The 24,499-nt window shown below is 49.5% G+C and overlaps 1 protein-coding gene across 4 annotated transcripts in view; it reads right to left on the reverse strand.

Annotated features, from left to right (window-relative positions):
• Positions 1-950: 950 nt before the first annotated feature.
• Positions 951-24,499, reverse strand: part of LOC136553798 (trifunctional purine biosynthetic protein adenosine-3) — a 37,510-nt gene continuing 13,961 nt past the window's right edge. For all 4 annotated transcript variants that reach the window (XM_066545575.1, XM_066545576.1, XM_066545578.1 and 1 more), the window contains 20 exons: positions 23,999-24,094; positions 23,256-23,430; positions 22,520-22,631; positions 21,284-21,352; positions 20,425-20,550; positions 19,802-19,889; positions 19,335-19,420; positions 18,600-18,768; positions 17,851-18,082; positions 14,696-14,790; positions 13,677-13,786; positions 12,814-13,012; positions 11,518-11,766; positions 11,043-11,195; positions 9,770-9,973; positions 9,393-9,524; positions 8,699-8,829; positions 6,778-6,919; positions 4,224-4,339; positions 951-2,316 (listed from right to left, as the gene is read on the reverse strand). In XM_066545575.1, the coding sequence (XP_066401672.1) occupies positions 2,134-2,316; positions 4,224-4,339; positions 6,778-6,919; positions 8,699-8,829; positions 9,393-9,524; positions 9,770-9,973; positions 11,043-11,195; positions 11,518-11,766; positions 12,814-13,012; positions 13,677-13,786; positions 14,696-14,790; positions 17,851-18,082; positions 18,600-18,768; positions 19,335-19,420; positions 19,802-19,889; positions 20,425-20,550; positions 21,284-21,352; positions 22,520-22,631; positions 23,256-23,430; positions 23,999-24,094 (2,867 nt within the window). In that variant the 3' untranslated portion in view covers positions 951-2,133. The remainder of the gene's footprint in view (positions 2,317-4,223; positions 4,340-6,777; positions 6,920-8,698; positions 8,830-9,392; positions 9,525-9,769; positions 9,974-11,042; positions 11,196-11,517; positions 11,767-12,813; positions 13,013-13,676; positions 13,787-14,695; positions 14,791-17,850; positions 18,083-18,599; positions 18,769-19,334; positions 19,421-19,801; positions 19,890-20,424; positions 20,551-21,283; positions 21,353-22,519; positions 22,632-23,255; positions 23,431-23,998; positions 24,095-24,499) is intronic.

Here is a 24,499-nt window from a genome sequence, read left to right on the forward strand (position 1 = left end):
AGGTTTGGAATTCCTTTGTTCGGTTTTTCAACTTGTAAAGGAGAAAATGTTTTACATGAACGGAGCTCGAGCTGTAAAACTGATCTGGTGTTTCCAAGGGGAATTCATCCATCCAATGCATCAATTTCTGTGGCAGAGCAGTGGGAGCTTCCCAGGGTAATCCCAAACAGGATCTGCTCCTGCAAGAGTGGGACAACAAGGTCATGGAGCTGCTGGAGAGAGCCCAGAGGAGCCATGGACTGCCCCAGGGCTGGAGCCCCTCTGGAGCCAGAGGGGAGAGCTGGGGGTGCTCACCTGGAGAGGAGCAGCTGCAGGGAGAGCTCAGAGCCCCTGGCAGGGCCTGCAGGGGCTCCAGGAGAGCTGCAGAGGGACTGGGGACAAGGCCTGCAGGGACAGCACCCAGGGAATGGCTGCCAGTGCCAGAGGGCAGGGCTGGCTGGGATCTTGGCAATGGGGAATTGTTCCCTGGCAGGGTGGGCAGGCCCTGGCACAGGGTGCCCAGAGCAGCTGGGGCTGCCCCTGCATCCCTGGCAGTGCCCAAGGCCAGGCTGGGCACTGGGGACAGTGGGAGGTGTCCCTGCCATGGCAGGGGTGGCACTGGGTGGGATTTGGGGTCCCTCCAACCCAAACCTTGTGTGACTCTGTGAAATCCCATTTCACACCCAGGCTCACATGGCAAAATATCAGAATCTGGATCAAGGTGCCTGTGATGGAGATGGACATTGGATTTGGGAGAGCTCACTCTGTTGGCCTCTCTGGCAGTGATCAGCTGCTCTGATCAATAATGTGACATTGATTCCCTGCACAGGCAGTGATTTCACCCCTCCAATCTTTATTTCCTCTGCTTCCCTGGCTGGAGCTGTGACCTCCCCACTGACCCATGGCCCCCACGCCATGTACAGCCCCTGCCCTCCTCCCCCCTACAGACCTGGGAATCAATTCCAAGGAAATACTTGTGGATATAATTTTTTATTTTAATTTATTAGGCTTTATTTCAAATCCCAGAGGAGAATATGCCAACATGGGAGTACTATCAGGACATCAGAGCCCAGAATACAATCCGCTTTCTCTGATTAAAAATCAGATTTCTCTGTGTTAAAGGGGAGCCCCAAACCACCTCATCTGCTCTGTGTGTGGGGAACCTGATCCTTTCAGTAAGAACATTAAAATGGTTTCATAAATATATGAAAATATTAAAAGAAAACCACAAGTGTTGAGCTGCTCAAAAACCCCCAATTGTTTTCCAAATGTTCGTAATTCCTGGGTGTCCCTCAGTGTTATTCCAGGTGAAAACACTGGTTCAAGAATAAAGGCACTTCAGAATTCCTGAGGAATGTTTCCCAAACTAAGGACATGTTTTGTGTCGGGTCTTTCTACTCATGTAAAAAAATAAACCCTGAATTTGTGGGAATTCACATGGGAATGCTGTGGGAAAAAAAGCAGCAGACACCAAATGCTGCTGGCATCTGATGGACAGCAGGTTCAGGTTTGGAAATGACAGGGTGTGTCAAGGGTCTGGGCCACATGAGATCCACCACCATCAAACCAGGCAGCAAATGGAGAGAAATCCAATAACTGGTGTTTGGGGAGGCCAGTTTCTCCTGCTCTGCTGAGGTTTTGAGAGTGGAGGGTTCTGCCTTTGTCTGTCTCTTCCATTGCAGTTTCCCTCAGCAGCACTTCCCAGCACAAGGAGGGTCCCCATGAGGGAACAGCCCCGGTGGCTGGCCAACAGCTGGATATTCACAGCTGGATATTCACAGCTGGATATTCACCATATTCCCCGCCTGGCAAAAGTGGAAGTTAATCCCAATGCTGGAGACAGGCCATGTGACAAAGGCTTGTGCACTTCCCAGACTGGTTGTGATTTTGCATGAAGGGTCTCCAGTGTTGTCTCCAGTCCACCCCAGGGCTGCTCAGACCCTCCTGGCTGCACTGGGGTTGTCAGGAACGCGACTGAGAGAACCAAAATGTTGGCCAAGGAAGCGATTAAAATGAGGAAGCACTTACAGGAGCCATTGCTGCACCCTCTGGGAACGGCCCCCCAGTTCCCACTGGTGGCTTTCCTGGGATTTGAACCATGAACCGTGCGAGGCAGAGGCGAGGGGCAGAGCCCGGGCCCTGCTGAGCCCGGCTCTATTTCCAGTAGATCTTGCCCGCCTCGCCCACGCGCACGGCGCCGCTGGCCACCAGCTGCAGCGCGGCGGGGAAGGCGCGGTGCTCGGCCTCCTTCACCCGCTCAGCCAGCGTGGCCTCCGTGTCCCCCAGCTTCACCGGCACCGCCTCCTGGAAGATGATGGCCCCGGCGTCCACCTCCTCCTGCAACGGCAACGGCGAGGTCGGCCTGGCACACAGGGGAGGCCTGGGGTGCCAGGGGGACCTGGCAGGAGCTGGGGTTTGCGCTGGTGGGATGGGGCTGGCTGTGGTCTGGGAAGGGTTCAGAGAGAGCAGGAGGGAGGCAGAACAGCAGGGAGCAACAATTCTATCCCAGAAAAGCCCAGGGACAGGAGGGGCTGGGCTGGGCAGGACATTGAGTCAGAGGGGGAATGAGCCGAGGGCGGCACGGAGCCAGGACAGATCTTCCCTGGAACACTGCTGGGGCAGATCCCTGCTGGGCAGGGGTGGTTCCTCAGCAGCTGCCACACAGAGAAACCCCAAGTCATGGCATAGAGAGTAGAAAGCACTTTCCCTTCTATTGGGAAAAGTGATTCTGCTCTCTTTTTCCAAGGGAAAGCAAAAATGCTGAGACAGATTCCAGCAGCAGAGGGTGAGGGGAGCCAGAGGAGAGACCTTTGAACCCTGAGAAGTGACCAAAAAGGGAACCAATCATCCCTGGCCTGAAAAAACGTGGCTCTGAAGCTGAGACATCTCTGCTCTTTCTTTACTTAGGGTCTGACCAGCATAAATTGTCAAGTTTTGCTCTGTTCCCACAGAGCAAAACTGATCACACCTTAACAAATCCTGTACCATTTCCAGTGGGGTTTTGTTTGTTTGTTTGTTTCTATTTTTTTCTTTTTCTTGAAAGCAAGAAACAAGGCAGGTTTAGGATAAAACCCAGAAGTTTGGGCCATGTTTAACAAAGCCTTTGGCTTCGCCAAGGCCTTACATTAACTATTTCCCCTCTCCAGTGGGTGGAAGACAGCAGTGGGATGCTTAGGGAAGAAGTTCCCTTAGGGAAAGCTTCAACTCCTGGACAAATTATCCATTTCCATTCCTTCTCCAGAGCCAGCAAACTACAGCACTGTATGGTCACAATAAAATCTCCACCTCCTCTGGATGCAAAGTTCTGAACACAGAGGGCAGGTGATCAAACACGAGGGTTTAGGGTGCTCCCAGCAGGCTCTGAGGTGAGAATGTTCAAAAGGGAGGATTGCAGAGAGCCAGGGAGGAGCAGATGTTCAAAGGGAAGGATTACAGAGAGCCAGGGAGGTGCAGATGTTCAAAGGGGAGGATGCAGAGGGGCAGCAGGGGCAGATGTTCCCAGGGGAGGATGCAGAGGGGCAGATGTTCAAAGGGAAGGATGCAGAGGTGCAGATGTTCCCAGGGGAGGATGCAGAGGGGCAGCAGGGGCAGATGTTCACCGGGGAGGATGCAGAGGGGCAGATGTTCCCAGGGGAGGATGCAGAGGGGCAGATGTTCAAAGGGAAGGATGCAGAGGTGCAGATGTTCAAAGGGAAGGATGCAGAGGGGCAGATGTTCCCAGGGGAGGATGCAGAGGTGCAGATGTTCCCAGGGGAGGATGCAGAGGTGCAGATGTTCCCAGGGGAGGATGCAGAGGTGCAGATGTTCCCAGGGGAGGATGCAGAGGGGCAGATGTTCAAAGGGAAGGATGCAGAGGTGCAGATGTTCAAAGGGAAGGATGCAGAGGGGCAGATGTTCCCAGGGGAGGATGCAGAGGTGCAGATGTTCCCAGGGGAGGATGCAGAGGTGCAGATGTTCCCAGGGGAGGATGCAGAGGTGCAGATGTTCCCAGGGGAGGATGCAGAGGGGCAGCAGGGTCAGATGTTCCCAGGGGAGGATGCAGAGGTGCAGATGTTCACAGGGGAGGATGCAGAGGTGCAGATGTTCCCAGGGGAGGATGCAGAGGTGCAGATGTTCCCAGGGGAGGATGCAGAGGGGCAGATGTTCACAGGGGAGGATGCAGAGGTGCAGATGTTCCCAGGGGAGGATGCAGAGGTGCAGATGTTCCCAGGGGAGGATGCAGAGGGGCAGCAGGGGGTACTCACAGCCACGAAGTGCACGGTGCAGCCCGTGACCCTGACCCCGGCCTGCAGCACCAGCTTGTGCGCGTTCGCTCCCTTGAAGGACGGCAGCAGGGACGGGTGGATGTTCAGGATTTTCCCTGGGAAAGCAGAGCTGAGGTTATTGGCTTTTAGCACTCTTAGGCTGCTCAAAGGGCCATAACCAACAGAGGAACAAAATCATTTGTGAAAAGGATTTTTGACAAGTTTTGAAGATGCCAGCAGCCAGCCAGCTCCAAGAGTCTGAATTAGCAGAGTGCAGTTACAGTTAATGGCTAAACACATCCCCAGGGATTAATAATGACTAATTGGCTGATGTAGCTGTCCCTTCCCTCAGCACCTTGTCCTTCTTTGATCACAGGATCCCCGGGGCTGGCCCAGCCCTGCCAGCCCATGCAGTGCCAGCTGTGCCCCATGGGCACCTTGTCCCCAGCCCAGAGCACTCAGTGCCACCTGCAGGGGACACCTGCAGGGCTGGGCACTGCAAAGCTCCCTGGGCAGCCCCTGCCAAGGCCTGAGCTCCCTTTCCATGGGCAAATTGCTGCTGCTGTCCAAGCTGAGCCTGCCTTGGCCCAGCCTGAGGCCGTTCCCTCTGCTCCTGTCCCTGTTCCCTGGGAGCAGAGCCCGACCCCCCCGGCTGTGCCCTCCTGGCAGGGACTTGTGCAGAGCCACAAGGGCCCCTGAGCCTCCTTGGCTCCAATGTCTCTATTACCATTATTTTATTTAATTCTTTCTGTTATCTCTATTCTATTCTTCTCTCTTCCTGGCAGCACCTTGGGGATCTGGGCAAGTTACAGGAGGCAAATGTGCCACCTGATGTCCAGCAGTGTCTCAGATACACTTTATATCTAAATAAAACCCTTTTTAAGCATCAGCATCTCCCTCCCTGTGGCTTGAGCCCAAAAGGTTTCAGGGACAGTGGGCTGGAAACACCACCCTGCTCTTCTGCCTCCATTTCCCATCAGAATGGGATGTGGATTCCTGTTTGCTTGGGTTTGTTTGGTTCTGTTTTCACCTGTGCTTTTTTAACACTCACAATTAACACTTTAACCTGTCCTTTGTTAACAGCCGTAATTCACACTTCAGGGCTGTTAAGCAAGAAAGAGTTTCCTAACTCCCACTCAGTGTCCTTGTGACTGTGAGAGAAAAAGAAAGGAGCAGCTTTGACCAAAGCAGCAGCAGGAATTGATTCTTCCTGGATAATTCGGGGGGGTCAGGGGCCAGGCATGGCCAGGACAGGGTCCTGCAGCTGGCCCAGCTCCCTGAGCTGAGCTCAGTGTCTGAGCTCCCATCTCGTGGTCACAGCTCAGGTTTTCAAGCTCAATCCAGTTCTGGACATTTAAAAAAGGAGTTTAACTCTTCTGTCTGGAAAAAGTCTTTCCTTTTCTCTCACACCAGTCATGCAAGTAAAGCAAATCCTGCACTGTCCAGGACAACAATCAGTGAACTGTCCCTAAATCAGAAGGCACTAAAATCTTTATTTGCACAAGGTTCTGCACTAGAGGAAGTTCTGTTCTGTCCTCTACAGAGTGTCTGCTCCAAACACATCCCTTGGAGTGAGAGATTGTGTCTCCTCCTGACAGCTGCCCACAGCACAGGCACTTCCATCTCTGGGCCCTGAGTGGAGACAAACAAAACCAATTCACCTGACTGGCTTCACCTGACAGCTTCAAAACCACAGCAAGGCCTCTCACGAGTGTCTGCTTTGCTCTACTGAATTTAAAGAGAGGTTTGAAAAGAAGTTCAGGTGTGAAATGTTCCTGGCACACCCAGGGGAACACAAAAGTCACCAAAGAGCAGTGAAAGCTGCAAGGCAGAGGCTGACCAGGCTGTGCCTGTTTTGAATAGGTTTAGGTAACCCTGGCCCCAAAGCAGAGCAAGCAGCAGCTGCTCTGTGTGCTCAGGACTCCCTGGGAAACACAGGAGGAGAGAAAAGGAACAGCTGGGCAGGGAGAGCAGGCCCTGAAGGTGTCACCAGCCTCTCAAAGAGCTGGAAAACCAAAAGATGAGCAGAGTGGAGACACTGTGAACGTTCTGAGCAAGCACAGCCTGGATCTGCCTGGGGAACACCCCACCCATGGACTCAGGCAGCTCCTGGCACGTGGCTTGGGACTGGCCAGGGCTTGTTAACCAAAACTGCAAAATGCTGCCCAGCTTGGTGGTTTTACAAGGACCCAGAGCAGTTCCTCTGTCAGGGGAAGGAATCTCAGTGCCTGGCTGCTTACCTCTGCCAGCACCTCCTGTGTGCAGAGGCACAAAGCCTTCACAGCCTTTAAAAAATATTTTCTAAGAAATCAAAGACTACCAGACCTGAGTCTGCCCTTGGCTTCCTTCAGGCTCTGCACAGGGGCACTGCCTTTCCCTCTCATCCTTTTCCTTACAAGACGGGAAGAGTTTCATTTCACAGAATCCCAGGATGGGCAGGGTTGAAAGGGGACCTTGAACATCACCGTGTTTAATCTGGTGCCCTCTCTCTTTTTCCTGGTGACAACCCCTGAGATGCCTTGGTGCACATGCACAGCCCCCCAGCTGTGCTCACCTTCCCATTTCTTGACAAAAGGACCCGAGAGGATGCGCATGAAGCCGGCCAGGCAGATCAGCTCCACCGAGAACTCCTGCAGGACTTGGTCCACGGCGCTGTCGAACTCCGTGCGGCTCTGGTACCTCGTGTGCTCCACCACCTGGGCAGCCCAAAGCAAGAACAGGGATGTGCTGGCAGCTCCAGAGGAAGAGCAGCTCCCCAGGGCCCAGCTGACAGGCACAGTGCAGCCTGTGCTCCTCCCCACACAGGGGGAGCAGTGGGACAGACAAGTTTGGCTTGATAAGCCCACGGCTCTCGATCCCATGGAACACCTACATGGATTTGTGGGGTTTTGCATGGATCACCATGGAGCACCCTACAAATGCTGGGCTTTAAGCCATCCTGAAGTCTTCCAAAGTTTCACCCACTTTGAGGCCTCTGGCAGTCATAAGCAGTTGAATCTTGGCAAAAACTGTACCAGAAAAGCTTGGAAAAAAGGCTGATCACAAACTCCTAAACCAGCCCCTACCCCATAATGATGGAATCCCAGAATCCCAGACTGGGTTGGGTTGGAGGGACCCCAAATCCCACCCAGTGCCACCCCTGCCATGGCAGGGACACCTCCCACTGTCCCCAGTGCCCAGCCTGGCCTTGGGCACTGCCAGGGATGCAGGGGCAGCCCCAGCTGCTCTGGGCACCCTGTGCCAGGGCCTGCCCACCCTGCCAGGGAACAATTCCTCATTGCCAAGATCCCATCCAGCCCTGCCCTCTGGCACTGGCAGCCATTCCCTGGGTGCTGTCCCTGCAGGCCTTGTCCCCAGTCCCTCTGCAGCTCTCCTGGAGCCCCTGCAGGCCCTGCCAGGGGCTCTGAGCTCTCCCTTTCCCAGGTGAGCACCCCCAGCTCTCCCAGCCTGAGCTGTTGTTTTCCACCCAGGATAGATCCCCTGATTTAGGCAGGAAGAAGGCAGCACTACCTAACTTAGAGCACCCAGTCTTCAATAGAAGCACCTGTTAAAGGCCACCAGCGTCCCAGGGGTGGTTTGGGAAAAGCCAGGGCTGCTCAGGTGACAGGGACAGCAGGCACTGGGCACAGAGCCCAGCCCAGCCCTGGGCTGAACCAGCCTCTGCCCCTGTGCCTGTGCCACCCCTTCCTCCCCAGCTGAACCCCAGGGCCATCAGCTCTCCCCCACACTGGTTTTTTTCCTGATAAAAACCTTGGGGTTGGCACTGGATGGGCTTTCAAGTCCTTTCCCAGCCAAGCCAGCCTGTGATTCTCTGTTTGCTCTTCACACCACATTTCTCTTGTGCCCTCTGTGTCCTCCCAAGGAGGAGCTGGAGCACCAGCACAGATCCCAGCACCAATAAAGGAGCAAAGCTCTGGGCCCCAATCTCCCTGGCTCTGTATTCAGCAGTGAACAGTGACTGGAAAAGGTTTCTAAGTGACAACAGGATCATTTCAGATCTGCAACACAAAGGCAAGGCACACAAAATCCATGGAAGCTCAGGGAGCCCTGGGAATGATTCCTGGAGAGCCTGAGGCAGTTCCCAGGCAGTCAGAGGAAGGCCCCACTGAGTGTGACCTCTCCATTCCATTCAAATGAACCACCAGGTCATTTTAAAATTAAATTCACATAAAATAGGTTGGTACTTCAGTGTCAATGCCCTGAAGTCAAGCAATTCACAAAGTTTAAGCTGTAACTGAAAGTTTTATGCTGGTTTAATGCAAGAACTGTCCCCAAAGCATCAGGATTGCTGGCAGAGAAGGAGAAAAGGAAGGATTTTGCTGTCAGGTACTTTGTTCCTAGGCACAAGTTCACAACAGACCAAAACAGAAAAGCCAAGGCTCCCTATCAGCCCATGTGTCACCCCATAAAACTCATCAGCACCTTCCTGCTGGAGTCCCAGCCAATGGTGGCTGATTACAAAAGGAAATGCTCACCCTTGTAGGAATCCCAGCTCTCTCAGCTTTCCTCAGCCCCTCCACACCAGGTTTGTTGGAGATAACCAGAACTATCTGTGCATAGCTGGTGTCTTTCTTCGTGCTGTTGATGAGAGCTTCCAGGTTTGTGCCTGGGGGAGAGAGAATAACTCATGGATACTGAGAATAAATAGAGGGAACAGCTGGAAGAGGCTTTAAACAAGTAGCACTGTGGGGGAGACCAAACCAAACAGCCCTGATGAAACATTAATCCTTTTTAAATTGATTTGCTGGGAGCTGATTCAGACAGCTGAAGGCCTTTCCTGGCAGCTGCACTTGGAAACTGTAATTTATAGCACTGGATTGGTGTCCTTAGTGATTGGGAATACTGGAAATAGAATAGTTGGAGTGCCTACATGGCAAAAGAAATTCTGCTCTATCTGTGAGATGATGCTGCTGTTCCTACAGGGACCAGAGTGGGAGCCTGAATCTGGACACCTGCAGAGGTTTGGGGATAAACTGAGCACAGGAGCGATTCACAGATTGCAGCAGAGGTTAAAAGAGGTTTGTGACTGACATCAGCCCAAGCACAACATCTCTCCTGCCTGCTAGAAGCCTACCAGAGTGCCCATGGAGAACTGCAGGGATTTTAAATCCAAGCTGAAGTTCCCTTCTGCACAGTCTGGATCCCAGGGTAGCAAAGAGCAGAACTCACCTGTTCCAGAGATGAGGACAGCCACCTTCACTTTGCCTGTCTGGATCTTGCCCTGGATGTGGCTCTGCACACACAGGGACCTGTTTGCTTGCAGGGCCCGATGGAGATTGAGGACTTTAACGTTGTCAGAGCCTGAGCAGGTACAAGGAAAAACCCAAAAGACCAGCAAAACAAAGTGTCAGTAAAGGGAGAAGCAGAGAGAGGAGAAAAGCACCCATGGAAGAGATGAATGAACTGTCAGCTCAATACCCCCACAAAAAAGCCAGGGAGGTGCCAGTGAAAAGGTTTTCACCTCATGAAGACTCCCAAATAAGGGAATTTCCCTTTGCTTTTTCTTTCTGCTGATTTCCCCCCAAGGAAGATCAAGCTGCAGGAACCTTTTTGCAGGGGCACCACTTTGCCGATGAGCCAGGCGGTCTCGTGTCCCTGGATGTCCCTGAGGACCTGCTGGGCCATCTCCCTCTGAACCACCAGCACTGCCCCCACCCCACAGTTGAAGGTCCGAGCCATCTCCTCCTCAGAGAGGTTCCCTTCCTTGTGGAGCCAGCAGAAGATTTCAGGGATCTTCCAGGTGAGAGCATCTGAAGAGAATTGGAAATACAGATCAAGGGTGGAAATTGTTACCAATGGACTACAAATTATTGGGGTGCTAAGAGGCAAAATCTGTCACAAAAATCCCCCAGTGCCCCAGCTCCAACCAGGTGAGGATGATTTACAGCAGCACAAAAATGCTTCTGGACAAGGCACAGGAAAGGAATTCCAAGGACGGGAAATTTCTTTCTTGTCATGTTCTCTTTGAAAATGGTTCTACCCCAATTTCTACAGATTCATGGAATCACAGAATGGTTTGGGTGGGAAGGGATAATTCCCAAGATCCCATCCAGCCCTGCCCTCTGGCACTGGCAGCCATTCCCTGGGTGCTGTCCCTGCAGGCCTTGTCCCCAGTCCCTCTGCAGCTCTCCTGGAGCCCCTGCAGGCCCTGCCAGGGGCTCTGGGCTCTGCCTGGAGCTGCTCCTGTCCGGGCTGGACAATCCCAGCTCTCCCAGCCTGGCTCCAGGGCAGAGGTGCATATACACATAAACATTTATCAGTGGAGAAGTGGAAAATGATTTATGTGCAGTTTATGAGTTCAGAACTATTAATTCCTTATTTTATTGTACAACCCTGTGAGCTCTCACAACCTGTCCCAGCCTTTTCCCTCTCCATGCCTCACCTGCCCCAGCACTGAAACCCCTTTCCAGCACACCTGAGGGGAGAGGGCTGAGGATAAATGAAGCCAAACAGCAGGAGCTGTCCCTGAGCTCACAACCACCTCTGAATGCTAATTGAAAACTTCATGAGTGTCATTTAATTAGCAATAATTTCGTAGGGAATTGCAAATGGTGCAGCTGACTTGGGAATGCCGGTAAGGTTGTTTTCTTTCTGCAAGTGTCCTATGAAATCCAATCCCAAACACCCCCAGGGGAAGGAATTCAATGGGGAGCAGTCTTTCCACCACGAAGAGTTTTGACTGGCTCTGGTTCAGATACAAGGAAAAACCCAAACATTCCTAGACAGACACGTCCAGCTCCTACAGCACAAACCAGCTGCTGTGGGCACAGGCTTGCACAGCAAGGTCAGGATTTTTCCACAGCTTTCCTTCTCTCTCACCTAAAACGACACCCAGGGACTCTGGGAGGACTCTGGGGATGTTTTCCAGCAGGCCCCCTCCCGTGATGTGGGCGTAGGCTTTGACGTGGCCCGAGCGCAGCACAGGCAGCAGGGTCTTGCTGTAGAGCTTGGTTGGGGTCAGCAGCAGCTCTCCTGCCCAGGGGAGAGGGGAAAGCATGGAGAGAAATGGGAATCAGTACAAAATGGGGGAATCTCAAAATAGCAGTTTGGATAGTAATGAGCATTGTACTAGAGAGAAACACAAAGTTCTACCTTTTTCATTTTAGCCCACAATTAATTATTTATCCCCCTCCCTTTGTTTCTTCCCTGCACATGTGACTCCCAGGAAAAGAAGAAGATGAAGACATGCTAAAGATGGAATGATTTTTTTTTTTTAGTGCCTGAGCAAAGTTTCAAAGGCCCAGAGAGAACTGCTGTGCCAGCTGTTGGGAGGAAGCTCAGGAGGAAGCAGTACCCAGAGTCTGATCCCCGGAGACACCGACGCGGGAGGAGAAATCCAGGGAGGACTTCTCCACGATCTTCCTGACGAGGCTGAAGCCGTTGCTGTGGACTCCAGAAGATGCCACCCCAATGACCACGTCCCCCTCAGTGATCCTGTCCCTCTGGGGCAGCATCTGCCCCCTCTCCACGGCCCCCACGGCGAAGCCGGCCAGGTCGTACTCGCCGGGGGGATACATGCCCGGCATCTCGGCCGTTTCTCCTCCTGGGGACCAAAACACAGCAGAGAGGTGCTGAAAAAGCCTGGCTTGGATCATGGAATCCCAGAATGGTTTGGCTTGGAAGGGATTTTAAAGCTCATCTCATTCCTGGTTTGGGTTGGAAGGGATTTTAAAGCTCATCTCATTCCACCCTGGCATGGACACCTCCCACTGTCCCAGGTGCTCCCAGCCCCAGTGTCCAGCCTGGCCCTGGGCACTGCCAGGGATCCAGGGGCAGCCCCAGCTGCTCTGGGTAAAATTCTGCCTTTTTCTCTCCTCTTCCTACTTTGCACTCCCTGCCCTGTGCTCCAGCTTCACCTGCTTTTTTCAGTCCTGGGGTTTCAGCTGTATTTAATAAGGGCTGGCTGAAATGGAGGATGGAGAAGTGCTCAGCCACTCAACAATTAAATCCACAGATAATTGTGCAAAACCAGGCAAGAGATGAGCCCTCACCCCCTCACTATCAGTGGGGTGATGAGTTAAATTTGTTGAGCTGAAGGTTCAGCTCTTCCAGAAAGGCCTGTGGGGTTTGAAAGTCTTGAACTGGAGATAAAATCTTGACATTTTGGTGGTTTCATCACAAGGTCTCACCTAGCACAGACCTTGCTGCAGCATGAATGGGGCGATTATATTTGATAAATGCAGAGAACACCTTAAAACAAACATAAAGCTGACCAACAGCTCATGCAGGAAAAAAGTAAACCAGGGCATAAAGAGCTTCTTGTTTAAAGCTTATAAACAGACCCAAAATGACACCCACTGAGAAAGAACTTGTGTTCCTAACTTCCCTAAAATTTGGAAAAAAGGACAGAACCTTTTCTCAACATCTAACCTAAATCTGTACCTAAAACTAATCTAAATTTAACCTAAACTTTTAAAGTACTGTTTCTTTCCACTGTGATTCAGATCAAGTTCCCTGAAAGGAATGACATGGAACACTTTGCTTTTTTACTCCTCCCAGATTCTTCCACAGAGTAGGAAACCAACCACATTCAAACCAACTAAAAGACCTTGCAGAAGGTTTCTCAGATCCCCCTGAGAAGTGTTCCTACCCAAAAGAGCACATCCAGCTTTCCTGCAGGCATCAGCAATTCCTGCAATGACTCCCTGAGCCACATCCACGTCGAGTTTGCCGCAGGCAAAATAATCCAGGAAGAAGAGGGGCTCAGCTCCCTGGGCCAGGATGTCATTGACACACATGGCCACCAGGTCCTGCCCGATGGTGTCGTGTTTCTGGCACTCCTGAGCAATCTGCAAGACACGGGAGAAGCCTGGGATCAGCTCTGGGAGAAGCCTGGGATCAGCTCTGGGCCCCTGGAGCACAGGCAGGGTCTGCAAGGGACTGAAATCAGGAGCAGAGTCTGTGAGCAATGGACCAGAATCCCTCCAGGTGCTCTTTGAGGAGCAGCTTTGTTTATTATCCTCTCCTAACTCTCTTCAGGAATTATTCCTGTCTCCACTGGCAAATCCAAAAGGCACTGAGAAGGAAGCTGTGCTGCAAAAGGGCTTCCTTGGAGCCCAAACACAACAGCAAACCTGGGATTCAGTTTTTTCCCCCATCAATTAATCATTTTTGAGGGTGGAGATGCTGCCTTTGTGAAACAAAATTCCTGATTATATTCTTAATATTAAAACCCAGTTATTTTAGGCATCTTATCAACTTCTGATATTTAGTGATGATATTATCATATCAACTTCTGACAGTTGATATTATCATATCAGTTGATATTATCAGATATCAGCATATCTGGTAACTTACAGGTATTTCATTCTTTTGCCTGAAGAAGGGCAATTTCAGTTTCCATCCCTTTTTTATAAAGACCAATAGGTGTTTTTCCAGGACAACTGCTATTTTCTGACAGAACCTTTTCCCTTCTGTGCTGTTCCTCCTCCCTTGGGTGGATTTCCACCTTACCTTGAGTTTGGTGCCGACGCCGTCGGTTCCAGACACCAGGATGGGATCTCTGTAACCAGCTGCTTTCAGGTCAAAGAGCCCAGCAAACCCTCCAAGCTCTGCATTGCAGCCTGCCAGCCAGGAAAAGGAGAAACGGCCCAGCTTTACTCCCAGGGGCTTCCCCAGCATCTCCACCACAAATTCTCTCCAAGGTTTGGCAACACAACTTTGCTTTGTCACCAGGAAACTTTTCTCTGCCATTCAGAAGCTCTTCACTGAGGAGCCAACCTAATCTGCTTAGCTTGGCTTTGTCTTTTTAATTTATCATTAGCCTAAGCCTAAAAATCCCCAACTTTGTGACTGAGCAGTCAGTAATTCCTGGAACTGAGAGATTTCCCCTTCACTAAGTGTTCCTGTGAAACACAGGAGGAATTGTGGTGAGATTGTTGTACTGGTGTGAGAAAATCTCTATTTTTCCCTCTGTGTATACCTGACTTCATTAGAAGGTTGTCAGTTAATTTGAAATAAAAGGGCCACTTCATAAATGAATATTTTAAATCTGTCTGAAGAACTACAAGGACTTGCTAGAGCAAGATGGGCCTGAACCCCAAACCCAAGGGTGAATCCATGCTGATTCAACCAAGCAAAAGAGGTGGGTTCCACATCCATCTCAGGAATTCTACATCTCATAACCTTTCTAAACATTCATCCCCCCAAATGATGGAGTTCACTGTGCAAGAAATAATAGTCCATGGAATCAAACTCAGTACTTAATGGTGGAATTTTTGCTTGCATTTATCCTTACACAGTGCTGAACTGTGCCCTGTGACACTCCTGGCATTCAGGAGATGGAGCTCAGAGCCATTTGGGGGTTCCAAGCTGTGTATTTGCAATAAAATCACAGGCATTTGCTTCCCACAGGGTATTTTATGTCATCTAGAAACAGGCAGGACACATATATATGAGCTTTTGATCAAGATCAACTGGTAAAGCTCACTGCCAAGAAGTGACCAAAGCAGGAGCAAAGGTTCTTGTCTTACCTGACCTTGATGTGGCTGCAGCAAAGGGTTTGATCTTCTGCACCAAAGTGTTCCCTGCTTCAATGTCCACCCCACTGTTCTTGTAAGTCAGGCCTCTGGAAGAGTGGGGAGAAATGGGGTGGCAGCTGATTACTGCATGTATTTTCAAATGATATTTACTTCTTTACATCCCTGAGTGGGTGAACTGTGCAGAATCCCATCCTGCTGTCTGAGGAGGCGCTGCCAGGAGCAGCAGGTGGGTAATTCCAGAGTGTTGAAGTTGGTATCAGAGCATTGGGATCACACAGTCAAATCCCAAAATAAAACCCCTGACAAGGTAAAACAGGCAGCAGAGACCTGATCTTGCAGGGTTTGAATCCATACAAGCCACGGAGTCCCAGCTGTGACTGATCCCCACCTTGTCCCCAGCCCAGGGCTCTGAGTGCCACCTCCAGGCCTTGAGGAGTCAGTGGGAAGGCTCCAAACCAAACCAAGCACAGCAGAAATGCACAGCTGGGTCAGAGCAGGACTGAGCTCAAGTCACTTTTCCACCCCCAAGGTGAATCAATAACCCCCAGGATCCTTCCAGGGTTTTCCAGCTGCAGCTTTAAGGTTGCCTCTCCTTGGCACTGCAATGATCCCACCTCAGAAGCAGCCATGCCTCTCTTACTTCAATGGGCTTTCTATTCAAGAATATAAAATATATTTCCTTCAAAAGACCCAGGTTCCTAAGGCGGGGCTCAGGAACCTGGAAGGAGATGTCAGCAAGCTCTGGGTGGGGTTTATGTAAGATCAGCAGCCTGGTACAAACTGGTGTCACCTGTGTGTCCCCACAGCTCCCTGGGACACGAAGCACCAGCTCATGTTTACAGAGGGACCTTTCCATTCTGGGGACAGGGATTTTAATGACTTTTCACTGCAGCAAACACAGCTCGTGCCAGTTGAGCAGTTGTTATTCCCAGGCTGTCAGTGCCATGAACCAGGTGCATCCCTATTTTAGATCCATCCCTGCTTTCTCTCTCCTATGGATGGGATTCAGCCTGAAGTTTAAATTCTAAGGGTGTTGATTAACAAGGACAAATACAACAAAACAACTGAAAGCCATTTAAAATTGACTCAGCTGAACAAAAAAATTCAGTTAATCCACAAAACCCATCTCAGGAACCAGGTCAAGAATTCAGCAAACACTGGAAAAGTCAGAGACAGACACAAATGCCTACAATTGCACTAAATGGAGTAAATATTTTTGTACTCTGCCTAGTAAATCTTATTTTAAGATGTGGGAGGGTTTTTTTAGGATCAAAGGTATTTCTGTTGTGAAGATCATTGCTGGAATATCTGGAATTGATAAAGACTCCAAGTGCCAGAAGAACTGGCCCAGGAGAAGCGTTGCCAGGAAAATCCAAAGGTGTCTGCACTCCCAGCATAGCCCTGCCCAAAAACTGGCAAGAAGACAAGAATTACCACAGGCAGCTGTGAATAAGACTCAAGGAAATATTGGCCTGCAACAACCCGAGATCAAAGTCAGCCCCTTTCAGTCTGAATATGATGAATGTCCACCAGATTTGCACCATTTTTTTAGGATTATTTAAAATTTGTTAATTTTTTTTTTTTGCTTTGATTCTTTAAATGAATCTTTAGTTCTTTAAATTTTCTGGAATACTTTTCATTAAGCATTCTGGCCATTTTCCTGAGGTGAAATGCCTCAGGACTGAATGCTGCCAGGCTGCCAAGAGGAGCTGAGCCCTGACTTCAGAGCCATCCCCCTTCCTCCACTGAGCCCCAAGGGGACTCTGGGGCTCTCCTGGGAGAGTGGAAGTTGTCCCTGCTATGGCAGGAACAGGATGAGCTTTAAGGTCCTTTCCAAGGCAGCCCAGTGTGGGGTTCTGGGGCTGCAGCCCCCTGTGCTGCCCCTTCAGGAGCAGCCTCCAGGCAGTGCCAAATCCCTCCTGTGCAGGAGGGATCCTCCAGGCAGCCATTCCTGCTGGCCCAGGGGTGGGAGGGAACTGCTCCAAGAGCCTCCTCTCGCCTCGCTGACCTGGCTTTCTATTTTTCTGTTACAAATCCCAATTCCACCTTGCCACATCAATTTGTCAAGAGATGCAGAGCACTTGAGAGAGAAAGAAGACTAAATACCAACACCCTTGTTCTTTTAGGAAGTTTATTGATGATAATTTTACAAAATGCTAATCAGGATACACTGCCAGCAGCAACAGAACTGTCACTGATGTGTTTCCCAGCCTACAAAATAACCCCTTGGGAAAAGGTATGTTGGGAGCTCTTTGGAGCAGAGCAGTTTCTTATTAGGTAAAAATGAGTTTAAAAACTACAAGAAGCTTTCAGGAACATTAAAGAGACAACAAGACTCCCTACTATCAATAAAAAAACCAAACAAACCCACACCCATATGATCTCCAGAGTCTTACAGTAAATACTGAGCCAATTAAAGGAATGAGAATGGAAAGAGGGGATGAATCCTACCCTGGTGTTAGGCAGCTGTGCCAGTAAAATGTCAATCCCAACAAGGGAGGGGGTTCAAGGTGATTTTAACCATTTCTAAAAGCTAAAAAAGAACCAGTAAGCCAGCTTGAACTTTGTTAATATATAAAATCCCAGAATCTCGTGAGCTGGAAGGAACACACAGGAATCATGCAGTCCAAGCCCTGGCCCTGCACAGACACCCCAAAAATCCCACCCTTGGCATCCCTGGCAGAGCTGTCCAAACACTCCTGGAGCTCTGGCAGGCTGGGGCTGGGGCCACATTTCATGATATTAAATGATTTTTCATTTCATGATATTGAATATCAGACTTCTGGACAGGACAAAGCCAGAGCAAAAGTTGTGATCCAAAACAAATCCAGAGCAAATCTGTGATCCAAAACAAACCTGGAGCAAATCTGTGATCTAAAGCCCGAGAAGCAGAAGTTGACTTTCCCTAAACCAGATCATTCCTGTGTGCTTGTCACTGTAGTTTAACTCAGATTTAGGAGAGTAAGAACATCAGGCATTCAAAATATTCCTGCCTTGGCTGGTCTTGCTGACGCTGAGTACAAGGACGGGGTTCCAACTTGTCCAGAGTTACACAGAATATCAAGAGAATCATGAACAGCACCCAGGGATGTGCTTAGCTCCTTCTGACCCCCGTGACTGCCATTTCAGGGACTGGGAATATCTACCTGGATTGCCTGAGGAAGGCTATGGCCCGGTGGCCGATGTCCCTCCTGAAGATGGCCCCCTGGAAGCGGATGGCAGCCACGCCCAGGTTGGCCGCCTGCAGCGCCGCGGGCAGGTCCTCCTTGATGGCCGTGACTGTGAGCACTCTGCCCCCGCTGGTGACCACCCTGCCATCCTTCAGGGCTGTGCCTGCGTGGAACACCTCCAGCCCCAGCTGCCTGGCCTTCGCCAGCCCTGTGGGTGGGGTGAAAGACATCAGCTCTTGGTTAGAACGCTCTCAGGGAGAGACCGAACACTTGTTGTCTGAAAACCACAGGCAAAGTCAGGGTGATCCTGCTGGGAAGTGGGAATAAATCTGTAAAAAATACCTCTGGGGGAGAGACAAGTCTAGCTGTGTGCTCAGGGATGTGGGAACAGACATTCAGTAGGCACACAACATCTGATTGCAGCTGGGGTTTTATGCCTCAGTGACAAACACCAGCACCAACGTGACCCAAGAGCCCTGATCAGAACCACCTGACTGCAGCAGGCATTAAATATCAATGCTGTGCCAATATCAAATAACAACAGCATGGAGAACTGGAAACACACCAAAATAAACTGAGATGTGTGAAAATTCAGCTGCTCTTGCTGACCCAGAAGCAGTGTTTCTATGAATCTCAGTTCCATGATTCACCTTCATGCAGCAGCAGAGAACAGGGAGAGGCCAGGGGGGGAAGGAGCCTCCTGCAGCTCCTCCTGCTCCGTTTACCTGTTATTTCCAAGCCCTTGGGATATGTCCCTGGGTAGCCTTGACTAGCCATGACCACAGTCACAGCTGCACTGTCCTCTCTCCAGGCTGGCATGGAGCTGGCCAACCTCCTGTTGATCACTGCCTGCATAACCTCGTACAGGTCACTCCTGAGCAGGGGCAGAATCACCTGCAGGAACACACAGCAGCAAATCAAACCAGGTCATGTCTTCCCTGGCCTTGGAAAGACAATAATGCAGCTGGAAAAGCAGCATTAAACTTGCCCATGTATTGTACTTCCACACACCAGACATGCAGTGGATAATCTGAGAGATAATCTTAAAAATACTCATCCTTGCAGAAAACTTCTGTGGGTAAAGGAATTGCTACATATGGAAAGGAAAGGGTGAGGACAAAGAACCTCATTTGTTCTGAAGAATAGAAATCAAGAGTTCTGTTCCACTTGTCAACAGGGAGCAAGGAAAAATCCAGAATCCATTCCAGAAAAGACAGGGAAGTGCTGAGCTCTTCTCAAGCTGACCTTTGCAAAGGCCAGATTTGAGTCCAGCCTACTGAAATCCTCTCTGGAATGGAACAATTTCCTTACAGACCTTCTGCCTTGAACAAACAACCCAAATGTTTTAAATCTTGGTGATTTAAAATCCTGATTATTCACCCCAAAACTGGTTAACAACAGTGGTAGATGGTCACATATTTTACTCCTCCCATAATGCCAAACTGTACAAAATGACTCACCTGACACTCTGGGTCACCAAATCTGCAGTTAAATTCCAGAACTTTGGGCCCATCTTTGGTGAGCATTAATCCAGCATAAAGCACACCTGGAACAAAACATGATACATAAAGATCTCTCAGGAACTCACTTGTTTTGAATCTGTTGATAACAGGGTTTAAAAGGCTGCCACCTGTGCTCAGTGAATTTGAGAAATGGTAACAATAAATCAGGCAGAAATAGCTGTCACAAATTTACAGCTTATTTTGGAACATCTTCCTTTCTGCTCCTCCTCACTTGAGGAATTATCCCCTTTTCATGACCTCTGTTGGTTTCCATGGACAATGAATCAAGGCTGGCACCAAACCCAGTTCCTCATAAATCAAAGCTGTTTCCCTTAACCTCCAGTGTGAGTCAGGATACAAAAAGAAAAAAGCAAAATAAAAGGTTGCTCTCCTCATGATTAAAGATCCCAAAGTTTTGTACATACCCACATAGGGGACTCCTTCTTTCCTCATGCCATCAACAGTCTTCTGAAGAACAGTCTCTCTGATTTTCTGCAGCAAATCTTTAGAAATCTGATAAAAAAGGATTGGAAATCAGTGTTTGTAAAAAGGGAGGGCTTGGCTTTGTGTTTTTAAGAGCCAAGCAGAATTCTTGGATGGTCTCTTACTCCAATGGAAAGCTAAGAATGGTTTTCTCTCTATTTCTGCCAACAGAAGTTCCCTATCAAACAAACCCCAAACTACCTTAAGCCACAGCCAAAATTCACCATGAGCTTTGTTTGGCACCAAGCAAAACTGTGGCTTTAGGCCCTCGGTTCTGATGAGCAGCATTTCATAACTTCAATCCCAATCAGACACAAGGCTGCAGAAATAACACTGCCCACTTTGGAATTCCAGGTCATTCAGTGGAGATTCCCTCCTCTCCAGAGAGCTTTGTGGAGCTGTGGATTTACTTGGCCATGGCTGCTTTGGGCAGCAATCTCCATCCAGTAGAGCCCATTCCCTGCTGCTCCTCTGCTGGAATGAGCCATCCCCAGAGGCTCAGCGACAGCTGCAGTGAAACATCCCCTCCCAGTCCCTCTGCCCTTCCTCATCAGCCCTTCCTCACCTGAGGAGCAGGGGAATAAGCTCCCATCCCTCCTGTGTTGGGGCCCTCATCTCCATCCAGCAGCCTCTTGTGGTCCTGGGCTGGGGGCATGGGGGCAATGGTGACACCATCACTGAAACACAGGCACTGAAACAAGGACAACACTTAAAGTTCCTGGGATGGTTACAATTAAAGTGAAATTAGAGCTGGTTTTCAGTGTGACAGAGGGATATTGAAGAGGATAAACTCTGCCCCCCTGATAAAATAAATGATGGGGTTCAAAGCATTTGCTTTTTCCTCTGGAAGCAGGAACTCATTTTGTGTGACCTTCCTTCAGAAATCAATAAAAGCTAGAAAAATTATACCATCAGCAGTTGCACTTAGAAGAAACACTCAAAAGGTTTAAAAAAATAATTAAAACATTGCATGATGGAAATGACTTTTTCCTTTCCCCTCCCAGCCCTTGCACTGGAAGGAAGGAATTACATCCCTTTCAAAACTTCATTTTCCTTGCTGATAAAGCTATTTACTTGTGAAATATTCATAAATTATTTCTATAGCAGTTGTTTTTATCCTCAGTATCTTCAGAATAACAAAGCTGCTGGCATCTTTGGAACTGGAGGATGTTGTGCACCCAAACTGGGTAATGTTGGACTAATGGAAGCAATACTCAAAACATTTTACAATGCTAATTATAAAACCAGCAAGGATCCAAAATAAGCCACAGCTGTCTCTAACCAATACAATTTTATTTATAAGCAGGGAATGGTTTTAATTTAACTGATCAAATCCTCCACTCTGTAGTGGAGTGAAGGCACTCAGTGAATCCCAAATAATTTAGAACAGGTAGAACCAAAGTGTTACAGTGAGATGCACTTACAGAAATTTCTTCTCCTTCAAGAAGTTCTTCAACAACAACAGTTTCCCCAGCTGTGCCAAAACTCTTATCCTACAGTGAAACAAAATCTCTTTAGTTCTGTTTCAGTTTTAAGCTACTGAAAATGCAACAAGAAATAGGAATTCATAATAGAGCCAAAAATGCAGCACAGGTTTGAGATGATGAATCCATTCTCCCCACCAGGGACGTCAGCACTGGTGAAATCCCTACTCCCCTCTTTGTTCTTAAATAAATGCAGGGTTTATTAGTGAGTATTTTGAAATGGCAGAGGGTATTTGTGATTACTGAGCAATTCCTCATGCTCTGCCTTCTGAAATCCATCCCAACAGCAGCGACAGCCAAGTCTCCAGTCTGCACTTTCACTGGATAAAAAAGTGCAATTTTATACAACACCTGGGAAGGGAGCAGGATTCTCACAGGCCAGTGCAATGTTTGCACACTGACTGCATATTCTGGATAATTAAGAAATTAAGAACAACCAGCCCACACTGCCAAGGTGATTTTGGGGGTCTCTAGAAATCTCTAACTCAGGTTTTTTTTGTAGAAGACATTGGGCCCTGCTCAGACATGAACTGTGCAGTGACCACAGACCCCCAAAATGTGACTGCAGCACCCAGGCCCTGGCCCCTGAAGCACAAGTGTGTCACAGAATGTGTCCCATGGATCAGCAGAGCTCCATGGAATTCCAGGGTGCTCTGGGGCTGACACCAGCTGAGGGCCTGACCTGGGAGCCTCAGCTCTGTGCTCCTCACTGGGCAGATAAAATTACTTCACTTGGCCTCACTTCAAATCTTGATGCTCCAAATACATCTGTGGAATATCCTTCCTCAGTGTGAACTTCACTTGAAATAATCCCAGAGAATCTGACTGCACATTGAAGTGCTGTGCTTGCTCCTAATGGTGCTTGTAAAGACCCACCTCAATCACTGAGGAGTTCACTGTGGCACCTGATGGACTGCAGGAGTCTCATAGAGTGAAAATAAAAGGAATTGCATATATAAATAAGTGAAATCAGGGGGGTTTTCATGAAGAATGGTTTTATTTTAGCCTACAGGAACTGCACCTCAAGCCATAAATCCAACAGATTTCCACAGCTGGCCAAATAAAAGGCTAAAAGGTTTGATGTCTCACAGCCACAACCCTGTTCCATGAAATAAGGAATTTCTGTGATGCTCTGAGGTGGTGAGGGGCTGGTTTGGTGTGAGACATTCCTCTCACCTGCATGATTTCAGTGACAGCTCTGCAGGCCTCCTCCTTGCTCGAAGCCACGATGACTCCTTTGCCAGCTGCCAGGCCACTGGCTTTGACAACCAAAGCAGGGAAGGTGGCACTGCCAAGGCACAGGACAGACACTCGACATCAACAGCCCTTGCAGGGACATTTTGAACATTTCAAGAGTTGAAAAATCAAAGTGCTTCTCAGTTTGCATGGCAACCTTATTGAGTAACACACAAATCACACCAGGCTCCTCTTGTTTTGCTCTGCCTGAGAAAGGTTCCTGCTTCTTTTCCCCACCAGGGAATTCCCTGACTGTTCATTACTGACTTCCATTTGGGAATTTCATCTGGGGTCACCTGGCTTGCACTGTGATGAGCAGATCATCAGTTGCTGAGTAATTCTCCAGGGTTTTTTTTGGTAGAGAAAAGGGATAAGAAGCCAGCACAGATGGTTTCTGTGCCTTTCCCCAGCAGGCAGACTGACAAAAAAATAACAGCTTGTCCTACATTCTCCTGTGAACTGAACACTGAACCTGCATTCCATTTTAGAGCAGGAGGAACCATTTTTCTCTGACTTGCTGCAGTTTGAGAGAGTCATGGTAGGTGATCCTTTGAAACCTTTGCAGATGTTCTATCCCAAAGGTATGGATACCTGAGCAATCATTGGATTGGTTTGGATACTGGTTTGGATATTTACACTGTCAGTAAGAATATGTCTAAAATGACCAGAAGTGTACCTGTTGATGAAGGCACATGCTGCTTTGGGATCAGTGAAGGATTTCCATCTGGCAGTGGGGATCTCATGACGATCCAGAAAGGCTTTGGTAAAGCTCTTACTGGACTCCAGCTGAGCTGCCTTTGCTGTGGGGCCAAAACACTTGACCCCAGCTGCTGTCAAGTCATCCACAATTCCTAAACACAAAACAAGTCATAAATCTCCAGATGATTTATGGGGGCCAGGCCAGCCAAGCTGCACTGATTCCTTGGAGCAGGAATGCCAGGAATAGAAGTCATCTGTGTCTGCAGTGCCTGCTTTCCTCACTGGAATCAGGAGCAGTAACCCTGCACCACTGCAGGCCCTCAGGATGTGCTGGCTTTGGGAAGGGATGACAATCCCCCCTTGGTTTATGACACCTTTGAGCTAAAAGTCAACATGAGTCTTTGGTGAAGATGCCAAAAGGTTTAAGCAGAAAAACTACCAGCATGTTTATAATTAGGTTTTTTTTTTTTACCAAGACTCAAATTGTAATTATTTCAAACCGTGAAAACTCGATAGGAAAACCAAAACTGGCTTTCTGGCTCACACACTACCCTTCAGAAATTCCTGTCCACCTCAGCACAACTGGATTTCAGGGAAACTGCTCCAGAGGATCTGTTTCCATTCAGACTGGAGACACTGCTGAGTGATGCACAGATGAGGACTAAAATTTACTTTTCTTCTAAATTCTGAAGGCTGTGATTTCCAGCTTGTGTCTCTTACCAGCAGCAAGAGGAACCTCAGGACCAACCACCACCAGCCTGACATCCTGGTCCCTGCAGAACTGGGCAACAGCAGCGTGGTCACTGACTGGAACGGCTGTTGGAGACACAAAACAGGGAAAGATCCCATCCACAGGTGCTCCTCAGCACTGAGGTACCACAGAGCACTCCCCAGCCTCCCCTTCTGGGCTGCCAGGTCACTGGAAACCTGGAGGAGTGAGGCCCACACTGACAGAGACTCACCCAAAACACAGCCCCAAACCCCAGCAAAGGCTCTGGCTGGACATCCACTGTCAGAGCCATAAATCAGAGAACCCCAGAATGTCCTGAGGGAAGGGACCCCCAGGGATCCCCCAGTGCCAGCCCTGCCCTGCCCAGAGCCCAGCAAGCCCAGCCTGGGCATCCCTGGCAGCGCTGGCCAAAGGCTCCTGGAGCTGTGGCAGCCTCGGGGCCGTGCCCATTCCCTGGGCAGCCTGGGCAGTGCCAGCACCCTCTGGGCAAG

Source organism: Molothrus aeneus, chromosome 2 (assembly GCF_037042795.1).
Source record: "Molothrus aeneus isolate 106 chromosome 2, BPBGC_Maene_1.0, whole genome shotgun sequence".
Classification (NCBI taxonomy): Eukaryota; Metazoa; Chordata; class Aves; order Passeriformes; family Icteridae; genus Molothrus; species Molothrus aeneus.